This window comes from Podarcis cretensis (genome assembly GCF_951804945.1).
Source record: "Podarcis cretensis genome assembly, chromosome: 6".
Lineage (NCBI taxonomy): Eukaryota > Metazoa > Chordata > Lepidosauria > Squamata > Lacertidae > Podarcis > Podarcis cretensis.
Window position 1 is genome coordinate 31,872,116 of NC_137175.1, and position 17,345 is coordinate 31,889,460.

Genomic DNA, 17,345 nt, shown 5'->3' on the forward strand with positions numbered 1-17,345 from the left:
TCCTTCCCCTCTTCCTTGTTCCTAGGATTTTCGAGACAGCTCGGTTCCAGCAGTCGGGCAAAATTCACTTTGTAGTATGCAATAAACTAAAAGCTAAAGGAAAGAGCTGGTCGACAGGGCAGAGGATTTATGCCCAGGAGAACCTTTCACTTATCTCTCCCAGTTAGGGAGGCGGCGGCAGCCGTGGCGGCAAGTCCGGGCGTCAGAGCAACCCAGATAAAAAGAAAACAAAGATAACACAAGCAGCGGGATACTAAAAGATACTAAAAGACAGCCAGCACAGCCAGCAGATCATTAAAACTCACGGATAAAAACAAGGGAGGATAAAAACCGCTTAAAACCACTTAAAAACTCTGATAGGGGTGAGCGAAATTACTCGGAAGCTACCTTCGCCGCCATGTTGGATCCTAAACTACTACTTCTCTTTCTCCTCATTGTACCCTACAATCGTTCACAACTGGGTCATAAATATTACTGGCATTGCACTCTTGTTCAGCTTCAGAACACTCAATGTTTCCTTTTGAATCCTTTATATTTAAAAATACCAATTTTCATTGATGCAAAAATGCATTTGGAGATCTTCAACTTTGGAAACATTTTTACAAATCTGTCTAATGGAACAAGTTAAACGAGCTCTTTAAGAACATAAAAAGAGCACTGCTGGATCAGGACAAAGGTAGCTCTAGTCCAGCACCCTATTCTCATAGTTGACAACCAGATGCCCAGGGTTCAAAAGCAGTTTTCTGTCAGTTGTTTAAAGAAGGGTGGGAACAGTAATAAAGACTGGATACACCTAAATTCTTGGGTTCTAGCCACAACATGTACACCAGACAATTCTGCCCAGATTTTCAGGAAACTGAAATGTAGGGAAAACGAAAACGAAACTCAAAGTACTGGCCTGGGAAAGAGATAATACCTGAATTACTTGAAGGATTAAACTTTCATTCAATGTCAAAGTTGAGAGGTGTTATGTTTCCAAGGGGTTCCTCGAGAGCAAGCAGGCAAATACCTCCCTGCTCGGCTGTGAAGCCTTGCTTTTGCTGCAAAAATAAACTTTATCTGTCCGGAGCACCACTCTCCCGTGGCTGACTCATTCACTGGCAGAATCCATGAGTTGGCGGTTCTTAACCTTTCCCCAGCAAAGCAATTTCTTGACGCCCAGTCTGTGCCTCCCCTCTCTGCACGGAAGCTTACTGCGCAAGGAGGGCATGGGTAAGAGAGGACCCCTCTCCTCCTCGCTTTGCCCAGGCAAGGTGTCCTGGCTCCGCCTCGCCTCCTCCAAGCCCTGCAGCTCCTCTCCACTGGAGGCGTGGTTAAAAGGTAAAGGTAAAGGTACCCCTGCCCATACGGGCCAGTCTTGACAGACTCTGGGGTTGTGCGCCCATCTCACTTAAGAGGCCAGGGGCCAGCGCTGTCCGGAGACACTTCCGGGTCACGTGGCCAGCGTGACATCGCTGCTCTGGCGAGCCAGAGCCGCACACGGAAACGCCGTTTACCTTCCCGCTGGTAAGCGGTCCCTATTTATCTACTTGCACCCGGAGGTGCTTTCGAACTGCTAGGTTGGCAGGCGCTGGGACCGAGCAGCGGGAGCGCACCCCGCCGCAGGGATTCGAACCGCCGACCTTTCAATCGGCAAGCCCTAGGCGCTGAGGCTTTAACCCACAGCGCCACCTGCGTCCCGGAGGCGTGGTTACTCACCTCCATTGAAGAAGAGCTGCTTCCCACGATTCTTGGAGGCTCTCTATAAGCCATTCAGCTTTTCCTCTCTCCCTCCTGAACCGATGGCAGTTCCCCGAGAAGAGGGATAAATTGCCTCCACCCAGCCCCATGACTTACCGTACTTGATTACTGCTTTTCTTACAGATTTCATGGGCTCCAAAAAAGAGAACCACACCTGAAAGAAGTGCTGCTGAAATTCCAAAATATTTCCAACATAAATACAAAACAGACTGAGGCAATGGATCCAAGGCAAGAGGTGACCCCAGGGTGGGGATTTAAGGTTGGGAACAACTTGGGTGGATTGACTGGTATGGCCATACAGATGGATGGGTCAAAGTAATATATTCAGGAGCCTTGACAAGAGACACTGCAAGTAGATTGTAATGTAAATAATTCAGAATCAAATGTACTTCAATATATTTTTGGGGCCAGTGTCTGTGCAAGTCACCCATAAATCCTGGAACTAGTAAAAATTAGAAACAATCAAGGTTTGATTAAACTGTGCCAAACACAAAAAACCCTGCTGAATTTGGTTTAGGAGCCAGGCCAGCTCAGCAGAACTAGCTGGATGGTGGCCATTTGAAGAACAATAGCTGATGCTGGCCAGACATTGACCCATCAAGGAAGCCATCAAGAGAGTGAAGATGTACCACACAAGGAGGGTTGCAGCCCCTCATCTAGCTGTGGGCAGAAACCAAAGGGGTTTAGGAATTCAGGATGGGTGACATAGGCTGGGAGGGAAACAGTACAGAGTTAGATTATTAAATTCACTCTCACAAGAGAGAGGGATGGCTACCAACTTGGATGGCATTAAAAGATTAAACCAATCATAGCAGGTAAGACTATCATTGGCTACTATACATGATGGCTACGTTCTTATCTCCACTGTTGGAGGCACCATGTCTCCATACCAGTTGCTGGGAATCACAAGTGGGCAGAGTGCTATTACTACCAGGTCTTGGCTCTGGGCATGCCATAGCCATTTGGTGGCCATTATGAGGATGCTGGACCAGATGAGCCTTTAGTGTGATCCAGCAGGGCTGATTTTATGCAGCGGGGAGGAGAGAGAGGAGAGGTCCTGCTGCAGCAGTTCTCTGTGCAATGTTGTTTTCAGTAGTGTTACATTCAGATGGTGATACAGGAAGCTCATTGCCAAATGGCTAGATTGCTTTATATCTTGTGCAAAAGATTTCATATTGCAGAACAATATTTCAAAATCTTGTGAAGTAAACAAAAAAGGGTGATGCATGGACACACACACACCAGCTAGTTCCCAAGAAGGTTCCCATGCATTTCACAACCTTGAAAAATACTGCATTGCTGACTCATGTTCAGCATGTGGTCTACTAAGATCCTATATATTTTTCACATACAATACAGCTGTTGAGCCACGAAGTACTCATCCTATATTTCATCTGATTCTTCAGACCTAAATGCAGAACTTTTATCTGTTTTGAAATTCATTTTGTTTGTTTTGATTTAGTTCTCCGTTCTTTCAATATAATCCTGAATATTGCTTCTGTCTTCTAAGGCATTTGCTACTCTGCTCAATTTGCATTGAGTCATTTGCAGATACAATAAGCATCTCCACCACTCCTTTGTCTTAGTTAGGTGTCAACATACATTTTGGTCCTGTGGAAGCAAGTGGAATTTTGAATGCCATGAGTACCACCCTCTTCAATAGCGCTCTCTCTCTCTCTCTCTCTCTCTCTCTCTCTCTCTCCACTCTGCTCGGTCACTCCACACCCTCGATAGATAGAAATTCTGCAAGCACTTATCATGAACTCCTGTGCCCCTTGAATGAATCTCTTCAACAGAAATTTGCTTCACCCTTGGCTCTGTGAAGACTAACTATGACCAATTCATCTGAGGGTACAATCAGAGGAGTATCGGTGTGGAAAGTGTGGGGAAATGGACCACCAAACAGGAAATTGACGATCACCTTTGGTTTTTTTACTTAGGAAATCTCGGGCCCTGCATACAATCTCCATACTGGAGCAAGAGAAACCAATCAAAATGAAAGCTATCAGAAACAAGTGTTTTAATTAAGGTTCATATTTACAAGGATTTTTTCCAAAGTATTATGGAAATATATAATTCTATCAAGTCAAATATTGCAGGATCCATAACCTCTTGTAGACCAAGTTGCAATTAGTACAAAATATAATACAACCTATTAAATCATTATTAATAAGAAATTCAGCATCAGCCTTTGAGATAAGAAAATATAGATAGGTTTGGAGGGCAGATACTTTGAGAAAGAGCCCTTGAGAAATTAAGATCAACTGATGTGGGGGGAATGCAAAAAATACCAGTACACATAGCTGAGTCTACTAAGATCAGTGCATTTTTATGCTACACGGTAAAAATGTAACAAGTAACACACCTTCAAAGCCGTCATTGCCACAGAGGTACTAACTTTATAAAAAGCTCAACATTTTAGATCCTGTGGCACTTGGGGATTTTCATTCCCTATCCAATTATTAAAACACAAATACACTGACATTTTCTGTATTGAAGCACTAATTGTTTATCAGCTTCATTGCCTTGGAAACCATGGCTCTTCTATTTCACCTTACCACCTATTAGACTGGAAGACTTCAGTGCATTCAGTGCAGCCATGGAAATCTTAGTTGCTGCTCTTCTATTTCACCTTTCCACCTATTAGACTGGAAGACTTCAGTGCCGCCATGGAAATCTTAGTTGCTGTCCCCCATGTCCCAACAGCAGCTGGGGGGGGGGGTGATCCTCAGCATGTTTCTGTGGGATTCCAAGCCTTTCTAATCCCTTGACATGCCTTCAGATAAAGGGGGACATATGCCACTCCTGGGACTGGTCTACTTGTTTTCCCTCCATTTAGGACCAATGGGATAGAATATATTTCATGTGGGAGGCAGGACACACTTTCTGCCCTATTGGCATGAGCCCAGCAGGGCTGAAGATTTGTCCTACCAACCAGGGAACCAAGCCTATCGCATACCTTCCTTGGGTACTCCTCATCAAATCTCTTCTTTAGAGACCCTTAAGCATAAAGAGTTCAAAATTAATTTGGTACCCAATGCCAGTAATAGAAAATGAAGACTAAATCCTACAATAGTTACATATATCTTATGTACAAAAGCACCCAATTAAGGCTAACTTTTGTGTAGATACTACACAAGTGAAATTATACTTTTGGGGAGCAGTATTTATTAATTGGAATGTAGTAACACTGGCTACAAATTATAGCTTCTCACAGGAGAAGCAACCAGTGTGCATGTTTGAATGACCCCAAGCAGTACAATGGGCAAACAAGAAGTGGCTTGAAGCAATTGCTAAATCCTCATTTCCCCCCACTTTCTTAAGCAAAAGGAGCCCCAGCAAATCACAGGAATTGGAAAAATGTATTGTCCAAAGAAAGGATGCATTTCTTTTCTTGTTGCTGGTTGAGGGTTTTAAAAAAAGTATTATCTTACCATGTTTATTTGGGGGGAAAGTTGCTAATACTCAATTTGCAATCATAACTTCTCACAAACATGGTACATTTCCTACTCCTATGACTTGGTGGGGGTAATTTCTTCTACCTGAGATCAGAGAAAGGCATATGTTCATTTGGTGCTTCAAGCCACTGCAGCCTTTCCTGTTTTTGGGGACAGTTGTGGGAGAGAGATATTTCGGATGTCAGACACTCAGATATGGTTGTTTGTAAGCAGCTGCAATGCATAGCCAGGCTCATCAAAGTGTAAGCAGGCATGTTACCTGAGGAACTAAGAAATCAACTGCAGAGTATGACATGCTTTTCATAGTTGGCTTACAGTATGTAAGCATCAGTCACTACAGTGAAAGCAATGTAAGCTCCGGAAGTTACAAAGAGTGCTTCTGTCTAAAAGCCTTTTTAAGAAACAAAAATAAAATGAGATACTAAGATAACAGAAGATAGTATTTCCCCAGTACAGCCTACAATAGAAAATTGTAGGCTACTTTCACCTCTGCTGTTGCACCAGCAACAAAAACAACCCCAAACCCTATTTCATTTCATCCTGCAGACAGTTAGCCATCCTACCTGCAGCTAAGAGTACAGCCCCTGAAAGTTATGCTCATGATTCAAATCAAAGCACTATCCAAGCATCAGATAAAAAAGTGACACCTCTTCACTCTCAACTAGGAAGTGAAAAATACTGGGTTTTAGTATATGAATGACTAGAAGTAAGAATTGTCCAACTTATGTCACATTAAAATAATGTGCAGAAGGTAATAATGTTCTTTCAACAAATAAAAACCAAGCTATTTCTCCAAGTGAACTTCAAACCAAGAGAATAATCACACTAAGGAACAACTGACTGGTTATTACATCTCTAACATGTGGTGGCTGCAATCTGAAAACTTTGGTCCTACTTTCAGAATAAAACTTAAAAAGCAAATAGCTGCACTTATAAGCTGTAGAACAAAGGATCTAACTCTAAAGTTCCACTTTTAAAAAGGAAGTACCATAAAACTACTTCAATGTTTTGACTAGTCCACCATCCAGGTAACATAAGCAAAAATTGAAAGTTGAAAGAGGACAGTGTTTTGAGCTACATGAGACAGATCCTAACAAGCTTTGGCCCACATAGTATTCTTGCAGACCTAATGATTTGCTCTTTCACTGACAACATCCTGAAGGCGTTTCAGTAAAACATCATCATTTTCCTGGCACAGTCTCTTTGCTGGTGATTCTGTGTCACTGTCAATTGAGATTGCTCTCTTCTTAGGCCTCTGTCCTCCTTGTTTTATCATATTGTTGATTTCCTTCAAACTCTGAAAATTAAAGAATTACAATCAAAGCTGGTAATAATTAAAGATAAAAACAAAAAGAGCTTAATATGTGTCTTTATTAGAGTATATTAGAGGGAAATCCAACATTGCACAAACTTCCCCTTCCTCTAATCTGTACTGTAGAATATCAAGTCAGTTCCACTTATGCACCAACTCAACTAGATATTACCCTTAGCTTTCAAAAATGTTCAGAAGTGCGGTATAATATTCAATCTTTGATTAAATTATTACAATCACATATAGTATTAGGGCACTTCAAAAAGGTATGGAGAAGGTTTTAAACACTTAAAACAGCATTAATCTTACCTTAGAAGGGCTCCCATTAAATTTATATAAGAGGGCAGTTTTAGGTGTCAAGCAAGCACCATTCTTATGAGGTGAAACATAAACAGAATGTTGTTGGGATATCCGCCGAGGAGATACAGGTTGATGTTTAATGCTAGGAAATGGGGAAAGGGAAGGTGCTTCAACCTTGGAAAGAAAAAATGCAGAGTTAAATACAGACAGGCCATTCTCTAATTTTACAAATGTAAGATTTAACGGAAGAACACAAGCTCAAAAATGACAACTGTGACGAAGTTTATTTGACCATCTATACAATTTTCTAAACCATGTATGTTGCACTCTTAATTTTGAAGGATCTTTTTCAGCCACTGAAGAGATTCCCGAGGCTGCTTCCATAACTTATTCACCAAAAATACCAATTCAACATCAAATAGATACCATTAATTCAATCTTAGGCTTTGAAGAGAATTCTCTGCTACCCAATACTTGGAGGAACCTGTTGTACAGCAGTTAAAAGGGAAACAATATAACATGCACCTCTTTGAATCTCTCTTTAGAATACACCACATCTAATAACAATTCTATTTAACATACCACATTTGTTATGTATGCATTACTTAAAACTTAGGTTATTTATCATCACAGTAATACTGAAATTTAGGGCTGTTAGGTCTTTTACATACAGTGGAACCTCGAGTTGCGGATGTAATCCGTCCCGGAGGCGCGTCAAAGTGTTCGCATCCAGAAGTGCCACACCTGCGTGTGTGTGCGCGCTTTAGTGCTTCTGCACATGCAGGAAAACCTGGAAGTAATCTGTTCTGGTACTTTCAGGTTGCTGTGGGACACAACTTGAAAAGGCGTAACCTGAAGCTGACGCAACATGAGGTATGACTGTATTGAAGGATCTTTCGGAGAACCTAACGATTTCTCAAGATATTTTGAATATAAATTTGCAACCAATCAAATTATGCTTATGTAGAAGGCTAATGACCCAAAGTACACCACGGTACTACTTCTTATTGGTTACACAAAGTAAGTTTTATAATTGATTAATACAAACAGATTTAACAGGAGTCCACATAGTTTTCCCCCAATTACTCTTATCTGGGTGATTACCTCTGGGTGATGTTTATCTGATGTGGGTTCTAATTTCAGTGCGAAGACCTGCACTCTTCCTAAATAGACGGTGTCATAAAATGTTGGAAGATCCCCTCTCTCCTCTTTTTCCAAGCCTTTGGGAATTTCTGGTTTTGTTCTCATAGGTGAACAGCTCATCTTCCTGGGTAAGTCTAATGAAATGAAGGTGTAAGAAAAATAACATAGGCCATTATTATTATTAAAATGATGGGGGGAAATTTGAAATGGTAGAGATACAGGCAGATAGATAACTTCTCTCTTCACCATCCACCCAATCTGTAGTGCTGCTATAATTGGTCCAACAGCACAAGCCTTTGCTTGTTTACTTGGAAGTAAGTAACTTAGGTACAACATCCCCAGTCTTAAGTGGTTGTAGTAAAAGTGGATTGAGCCAATGTATGTAATGTCAAACCAGTAATAAAATCAGTTCACCATGTAATGAATTCTGGCCAAATTACCCAACACAGGTGCTCATCTTGCCTTCTTTCATCTTGTAACTGGAGACCGAGGAGACTCTGTGACAAGGAGTGCCTTTCATCAGTTTAGGGTGGTATGCCAGCTCTGGCCTCCTGGACAGAAATAGCCCAACCCATGTTGAGTAGCATCTAGGATTGACTGCGGTAATGCACTTTATATGATGTTTCTGAAGGCTATTTGCTGACTGGGACAGGTTAATGAGAATGTATTTCAACAGCACTGAAAGAACCTTATTGCTTTCTAGACCATTTCCAAACACCATCAAAGTGCTGGTGCACCTGCTCTCATGAAGGCCTGTCTCTGCACTGGGGTCATCCACATTCATGACATTTAGGAATCTTGTAAAAACACATCTCTGCTCCCAGGCCTGTGTTAATGCAGTATAGTATAATTTTAACTCTTCCCAACTACTTTTGTATCATTTTCTTCCTATATTTTCATGTTTTAAAATGTATTCTAAGATTGTTGTACACCCCCTTGATGTTGGTAGTAGTACAGAAGTTTTAATCAAACTGCAATTTTTTGGGGGAAACAAATATCCAGAGATTGCATGCATGGATACACCGGCATGTGCCTAAAGAGATCCTTAAATTCCAAGCTTACAGGACCATCCTATGGATGTTTACTTATGCGTGTCATGCTGGTTATTCCTACTCTCTCCTTGGTTACAGAATAATAATAATAATAATAATAATAATAATAATAATAATAATTTTTATTTATACCCCACCCATCTGACTGGGTATCCCCAGCCACTCTGGGCAGCTTCCCCGGCCACACACATAGTTGTCATTTTTCTATCTCCTGCTAGGGGTGGTTTGGTCTAAAGAATCTATCATGAAAGGACTTGGACTAAAAGTCCAAGTATCTGATTCTACCACCAACTTTAGAGTCATATCTTTTCATCAGATTTATAGAACATGGGCATCAGGGTGGAATTCAACTCAGTTTTAGTCAACTGAATACTCAAATGCCATTAATTTCAATAGGTCTACTCTGAGTAAAACTTAAGATGAATTAAACCCCCCCCCCCCAGTTTTGAATGTATGTATTCAGGAATTTTCTTCCCCTTAAACCATTCAATTAAATTTTAAAAATAGTAGATCTATTTACTTACCTTCTTCTGACATCTCTTCCACTTTTATATCTGACGCTGCCTCTGTGGACGCACTTTTCAGTAAAACACTTCTATAGACCTATAGCACATGGAAAAATGCAGGTTTTGGAATTGCTGGTAAATTGAAAGAAAAGGTTTACAATTTCTCAAAAGTGCAGGTAATATTTAGGTAACAAATGTATTATCTTTACTAAATGCCTTAACAAAATGTTTGTAGCTTGAGAACATACTTACATGGCTATTTGCTTGTGGCTGGTTTCTATAGCATTTCATTATGTCCTGAAACGTTCTTTCATCTTTGGATACCTGAACAGAAGAAGAGTTTGGATTTGATATCCCGCTTTTATCACTACCCGAAGGAGTCTCAAAGTGGCTAACATTCTCCTTTCCCTTCCTCCCCCACAACAAACACTCTGTGAGGTGAGTGGGGCTGAGAGACTTCAAGAAGTGTGACTAGCCCAGGGTCACCCAGCAGCTGCATGTGGAGGAGATTACGAATCTACCGCTCTTACCCACTACACCACATTGGCTCTACAGAACATTGCCAAACCCATTACACAATAAAAACATTCCTGTAGACATGCATGGATTTGAAGGGTTGGGAGAGCGCTTCTACATGCGTAAGTGAGCTTCCAATGACTTCTCCTGCAGCTCTTTGTGATGCTTGACAACTCAATAAATCTTTAGGACATGAGTGGGCAAACTAAGGCCTGGGGGCTGGATCTGGCCCAATCGGCTTCTAAATCCGGCCCGCAGATGGTCCGGGAATCAGTGTGTTTTTACATGAGTAGAATGTGTGCTTTTATTTAAAATGCATCTCTGGGTTATTTGTGGGGCATAGGAATTCGTTCTTTTTTTTTTTCTTCTTCCAAAATATAGTCCGCCCCCCCCCCCAAAGGTCTGAGGGACAGTGGACCGGCCCCTTGCTAAAAAAGTTTGCTGACTGCTGCTTTAGGAGGAAATTCCCAACAGAGCATAAGGAGCTAGACCTTTGAGTTGAAAATAAGCCAGTGCTAGTGCATATGAATACATGATGACTGCATGTAGCCTAAACAAGGAGTCCGCCAGCAACAATCTTTATGGAGAAACACAAAACTGGTGGGATGCTGTGCACTTGAGCTTTCTCTTAGTTGCATGCCATATGGCTAAGTTTGTGGCTGACAGTAGGAACCGAAGTGTTCATAAATGCTTATGTTGTGAGCTGCCCTGAGATCTATAGATGAGGGCGGTATAAATTTAATAAATAACAATGATAAATAAATTGCATGGTGGGAAGTAATTCTACGGGACCTCAAAGGAAGTAATAGAAGGAGTCACTTTTTATTATCATTGTAAAATGGCACATAGTTTGAATTAATGTCTTTTGTTGCATACTCCCACTCGCATCAGTTATAAAGATTGTGACAGCAAATATTGTTGGAGCTCACACCTAACTGAGCACTAGTATTTAAATAAATTCCTTGCTCTTACCTTTGCTCAGCAACTGCTTTGGAAAGGGGATGCCCAGCAAATACTTCCCACTCTCCAGCTCCATAACTACAAGTATGGGGTAAATGGAGAAAGGGCTGTTTCCTACAGCTACTTAGTGCATTTCTGTTTCTAACTCACAAGGTACAATTGGCTAAATTCATACCTTCCTAATTCACTTGGCAGTTTGAAGAGCTCAAATAAGATAAACGTGAAATGACTATGTGTTGTTCCACACACTGAGAAATACTTAAATATTAGTTGGCATTTGCTTCAAGAGATTCTATAGAGGACTTGTGGTACAGGAAAGATTCTGAAAAGCACCTCTGGGGTGCTTATATATAGCACATATAGCACCTCTGGGGAACCCAAGGACAGCTTATCAAACTGCTACATAACACAGTTTTGAAGGCTCAGTATCAAAGCATCCAGGTTTTGCATGCAACAACTAATCCATGCTGTGATAGGGAGCAGGCCGCAATATGTTCTTATTTGATTGACACAAAGGGAAATTACTAATATTAAGTATTTGGGATGGAAAAAACACAGAATCGTCAGGTTTGTTTTTGAACAACTTATATATCACTAAACAGGCAGCTGGAATGGTGATATGAAAGTCATGCCAGAATATAACATAAAAACAGTACTGCATTCTGAACAGAATGCCTTACCTTTGCCATGATGAACAAAGCACAAATTAGGAGCTGATCCAAGTGCCTATCTTTCATTAGATCTGTACAATGAACCAATGTGAATTCGAAACATGTCCATATCTTCCTGCGCAAATCATTGGAAACATCCAGTTTTATGCACAGATCACGCAACCGCACACTTGCCAGATGATACACCTAAAATGAATTACCATGTAACACTAAGTGAATTTAACAGATTTTTTTTGGAATGTTAGGAATTTGAGTGAAGGGGCAAACAAGGAATAGGAATATGAGGAAATGGAAGTGTACACTATTTTCATTTCAGGCAATTTTGCTCTTTAATACAGACTTTATGTTTTAGGAGATGTTTGAAACAGTGGTATGCACATTTCTCCTGCCTCGTTCAAAATGCTGTGGCCCACCATAAATGCTCCCCTTTAAAGCCACTCCCCATCTTGGCCCAAAGGCTTCTAACGCTAGCATATAAATACAAGGTGTCTCTTTCCCAATGTGTCTGGCATATGCATTTTCCCTTACACCCATTTTAATTGATTTTCATGCTCTAATGTAGGCTCATTGCTTAGTTATATCCCATCTCCATTTAGATGATTAAAAACATTTCATCCTTATCCCCTAGGGGCGATTTATTCCAAAACAGATGCTCTCCAGCTTCTGTTGGTTCTCCCCCCCCCCCAGGGGTCAGTGCTTCCATTCACACAAGTGGAACTTTAGATCCAAGCCAGCATGTTGTGACTTGGAGTAAATCTATTTTGTACAATGCTGCAACGTAAATCCTGCTGGCTTTAATGTAGAATATTTTGTTAGGGCTATTACTACGAAGCATTATTTTGTGGCAGGGGGAGGGGGGGCGTTAGAAACTTTAGCAAAAAATATCTACTAGAAACACTTTTTACCTTTCTGAAAAATAGAGCAAGAGATCCAGTTTTCTTTGGCCTGCTTCCAGCTGGCTGATATGCCTCTTGTGCTTGAGTCATATGATGACTTGGAGACACACTGATTAAAGCTTGAGCAGTGAGTGGGGTTTGTCCAAGGCTGTCCACTTTAGATTCTTCAGACAAGTTGACTGAAATCGGTATCAAAGTGATCCCTCCAGTATTATTTGCAATATCTAGGGTATATCCACAAGTTACAATTTATATATTTACAACACACTTGCAAAAGTTAATTGCAAACAGAAAAATTATTTAAAAACTTTTTATATAAGTGTATTGATGTGCATGTTATTTACTCATCAATATAGCTATACCATATAGTGCCTTTATAAATAAACACACCAAAGTGAATTTCCCACAATAGTTAAAAGGCATTCAGTGAACCAAAAGTGTTTATAGCCAACAGTTTCACATTTATTACTCTTCTCCAAGGTTACCAGCATTATAATCTAAATTATAAATTGCAATATATATTCAACTTACCATGCAATGTAATTTTTTGTCCTGTTACTGTAGCTGTTGTCATTGCAAGAACAGTCTGCTCAGTTGAAACAGGCACATTTTCATCAACAAAGCTTGACACTGGGGCAATTTTCAACCTAGTCCCTTCAGTCAGATTTTTTTCTGCAGGTTTTTCTTTTGGGCTTTCATCTCCAAAAAGTCTCCTCTTAGCACTTCCTGCCACAGGAGAACTATAGCGATCATGAACAGAAATGGGAGACAATGGTTGCATATCTAAAATGAAAGAGGGGACAATGTGTCACAACAAAATGCAACTGATCACAGATAGGTTAACTTTATCATTTCAGTAATTAAATTTTGAAACACAGAATAGTCATGCACCAATACTACATATTCACAATTTCTAAATAATCTCTATCGATTTATGTTCCTATTTGCACAAAAATTCTTTCCCAGAGTCTAAACAACAAGGTCACATTTACCATTGAATGGAATTTTTCATTTGTCACAAGCCATACATCAATAAGGAAAATAATGAAGCTCAGCAATCTACGGTTTACAGTGTGTGAGTGAGAGACTAACATTCATTTAGGCTGCTGATTCTTAACACTCCTTGACGGATCTTTTCTTTGAGAAACAACTTGTTTAGAAGTAAACATCTTTGCATAAGTAATATTACCAACATGAAGTAATGTGTGTTCTTGTCCTCAAGCAGGAGCAACCCTTCTCAATGAGTCACTTACGTAAAACTTGTTTTCCTCCTTAAGAAGGGCAACAGTTTCCACTTTCTTATCTAGGCCAGTGTTTGTAAGCCTATGGTCTGCAAGCTTGGTTAGGTCTGCTTAAAATGACCAATCAGCCTTGAGCAGCCCCTCTTCTCCCACTTGCATGTCACTATTGCAAGCAGGCTGGAGTTCCTTCCAGTTTCTGGAGCATTCTGACCTGCTCGCAATCATGGTGCACAAAAAGCAGGAGAGGCACCTTAGCAAAAAACACAGAGAGCTGGGTCCATCTTCTTCCCCATTTGCAGCACTGTGGAGGAAATCCCACTTATTCCTCTGCTGATTGGTGCAGATTAGTTGGGTGGGGGTATGTATGCCTGCCTCTCTATGTGCCTGGTCACTTTGGTGCAGCCTACCATTGGCATGTGCTTTTCAGAGGTTTACCAACAATGAATGCAACCTTTAGAGGCTTTTATGACTGACAGTACTACCCAGATAGAGTCATACCTCGGGTTAAATATGCTTCGAGTTGAGCGCGTTCGATTTGCGCTCCTCGGCAACCCGGAAGTAACGGAGCGCGTTACTTCTGGGTTTCGCTGCTTGCGCATGCGCAGACGTTCAAAATGACATCACGCGCATGTGCAGACGCCCCGAAAAGCGACGCACGTGTGCACAGACACGCCGTCGCTAGTTACGTTTACCTCTAGATGCGAACAGGGCTCCAGAACGGATCCCGTTCTTATCTAGAGGTACCACTGTATACATATAGAGGCAGTTAAATAACTTTCAAAATTTTGAAGGAAAGGTTTTCAGAAAGAAAAACATTGAAATGCTTTTCTTCTAGCTTTTAACTAAAACCCAGATGACCAATTCTAATTGACTACCTGGACAAGGAGACGCTTTTAAATACAAGCTATGTTACACACAGAAAACAGTAGTAAGATGTTGTGGAAAGGGGGAGAGAGATGATGAGCTTACCCCGTCTAAGACTTTCCCCAAGATTTGTCCGAACCTCTTTTACTCGAGGATGCACTATAGGAGATACTGGCATCATGGGAAGATGTCCTAGTCCTCTTCCTCCATTCCCTGTTTCAAAATTACATGGAAATATTACCTGGGAAGGAAAATGTGACAATTTTGAAGAGGTAGGAATAATACTGTTTTGCTGTCTATTATACAAATATTTCTTTAATGGGGAACTGAGTAGTTCACCACAAATTTCCCTCCTTGATTTAAGGGGTGAGGGATATGACTTAAATTACTCCCATGTGTTCAACTTTAATTATTTGCCTGTCAACATACTTCTTCACAGGTAGGGACCTTGTTTTCCGATGCTTGGAGGGCATCCCACAGAGCCGAATCTTTTGTCCAGGCTAGGCTTTCCAGAATCTGTTCCTCAATGCTGTTGAGATGTTTTACCATATCTCTAGAGAGTCCTTCTTCGGATCGAATCAATATTTCAATCACCTTGAATGAAAAGAGTATTTTGGTCACAGACACACAGTAAAAATCTACTTCACTAACCATTTTCACTGCCTCACATTAAGAATTGTATATACAAAGCATTTTCCCTACAGCTCTTTTCATTGGGCATTTTGGAGGTTCTTCTGTGTTCTTTCGGCATTTTTGGCCAACCTCATCTCCAAAGTCTTCAAATTTCTCTCAGCCACACCAAAAAATTCCATAAAAACTAAATTGCTTTCAGACTCTTTTAGTCCAGCAGTTTTTAATTTTGGAATTTCATATATGAACTGCCCTTAGATCTACGGGTATAGGGTGGTATACAAATTTAATAAATAATTATAATACAACCCCAAACATTTTGGATATCATCATTATTATTACTAACAGTGAGACCTCAGACATTAAAAACTTCCTGATACAAGGATGCCTTCAGATGTCTTCAGAAAGTCGTGAAATTGTTTATTTCTTTGACATCTGACAGAAAGGCATTCTACAGGGTGGGAGTCACCACCAAGAAGGCCCTCTGCCCGGTTCCCTGTAACTTCACTTCTCTACAGTGAAGGAAACACCAGAAGGCCCTCAGAACTGGACCTCAGTGTCTTGTCTGAATGATGTGAGTAAAGATGTTCCTTCATGTATACAAGGACGAGGCTAGTTAGGGCTTTAAAGGTCAGAACCAATACTCTCAATTGTGCTCGGAAACATGCTGGGAGCCAATGTAGATCTTTTCGGACTGGTGTTATATGGTCTCAGCAGCTGCTCCCAGTCATCAATCTAGCAGTCCCATTCTGGATTAGTTGTAGTTTCCAAGCCACCTTCAAAGGTAGCCCCACATAGTACATTACACAGTAGCCAAGAAAATTACTTTACATAGAACACAAATACTCATCAGCGTACAAATTTTTTACCTATCAAAAGATAGTAACTGACTGGCATTATTATCTAGCTGTCATTTCTGTAAGAAGTCAGAAGGAAGGATTTGCCAAATTGCAAACCAACTTTAATTCAGTTAGGCCTTCTTTTACTAGTCTTCCTAACTCCTTCCTTCAACCCTTCGTTAGATGGCATCTCCACCTTACAAAGTAGTATGGAAGCTAAACAATTTCATCACTAACATACAAGTTCTATATTTGTTTCATAAGACAGAAGTTAGACCTAACTTTGACCAATACTAAATGCCTGGGCCACTAACACATTACATTTTTACGTGTGCATCAAGAGGCTTCAAGTGTACATCTAAATCTGTTAATTATGCATGCAACAATCTTGCACTGCCAAGGCACTGTGACTGACCACTACTGTTCCTATCAAGCATGCATAGTCTGTGAAACAGCCCTTTGACAACTTAATATACAATACATGAAGTCAGTGCCTTGTTTGTGCTTTACCTTATAAAAATAGAATGGCCTGAGGTTAAGAATTTCAATGACCCAGGGGAAAGTTCGGGGTGAACTATATGCAAACAGCACTATCTCCAAACAACATGCCAGCAAGGAACGGTGAAAAATATCTTGCTCTAAAAGGGCCTAGAAAGAAAAAGCAGAATATTTAACCTCTCAGTCATATAAGAAATTGTAATTCAGCATGCTTTTTAAACCCTGCCAATCAAACTTGAGATAAGCTGTTTTGTCAGGAGTTTTAAACTTAGTTGTATGGAAGGTGCTCAAACACTAGAGAGTTCACAGCGGACATTAGCACAGCTCTATGCCTAATAGTCCTGTTCTGCTTCTGATTTCTCTCTTTTTAGAAGTTCTGTCAATTATTCTACTTCAAAAAAGATGTTTCATATAGTAAGAAGCTAGGTGAAGTATAACAGGCAAACATTCATTTCTAGTTTTACTGGTGGTAACAAGACATTTCTTCAAAATTACCAGTGGTTATATTTTTAAGAGCAGATTCTGTAGGTGATAGAGACATGGGTTTTTGAAGTTCCAAACACAGCACTGAATTATTCAGTCTTATAAAATCCTGCTGCAGTAATAATAAACTAATACTTATACAAAATGAAGCTTCTAATAAATAGATTAACAGAGTATCTTCACCCTAAAAAGCTAACATAGGTGAGACCAATTTTGTCTCTGGGGAAGGATTGAGG

At 40.5% G+C, this 17,345-nt stretch overlaps 1 protein-coding gene and 1 long non-coding RNA gene across 6 annotated transcripts in view; one reads left to right on the forward strand and one right to left on the reverse strand.

The window, feature by feature from the left end:
* On the forward strand, positions 1-3,949 carry LOC307218128. The gene is made up of 2 exons (XR_013839804.1): positions 1-1,307; positions 1,685-3,949. It is a non-coding gene; the product is annotated as an uncharacterized lncRNA (long non-coding RNA).
* Positions 3,746-17,345, reverse strand: part of RBL1 (RB transcriptional corepressor like 1) — a 25,086-nt gene continuing 11,486 nt past the window's right edge. For 3 of the 5 annotated variants that reach the window (XM_079978988.1, XM_079978985.1, XM_079978989.1), the window contains 12 exons: positions 16,639-16,776; positions 15,089-15,253; positions 14,765-14,900; positions 13,086-13,337; positions 12,564-12,778; positions 11,668-11,844; positions 9,764-9,835; positions 9,530-9,608; positions 7,915-8,087; positions 6,820-6,984; positions 4,381-6,495; positions 3,746-4,301 (listed from right to left, as the gene is read on the reverse strand). In XM_079978988.1, coding sequence (XP_079835114.1) covers positions 6,325-6,495; positions 6,820-6,984; positions 7,915-8,087; positions 9,530-9,608; positions 9,764-9,835; positions 11,668-11,844; positions 12,564-12,778; positions 13,086-13,337; positions 14,765-14,900; positions 15,089-15,253; positions 16,639-16,776 — 1,743 coding nt within the window. In that variant the 3' untranslated portion in view covers positions 3,746-4,301; positions 4,381-6,324. The remainder of the gene's footprint in view (positions 4,302-4,380; positions 6,496-6,819; positions 6,985-7,914; positions 8,088-9,529; positions 9,609-9,763; positions 9,836-11,667; positions 11,845-12,563; positions 12,779-13,085; positions 13,338-14,764; positions 14,901-15,088; positions 15,254-16,638; positions 16,777-17,345) is intronic. The other 2 variants (XM_079978987.1, XM_079978986.1) reach the window with 2 other exon arrangements.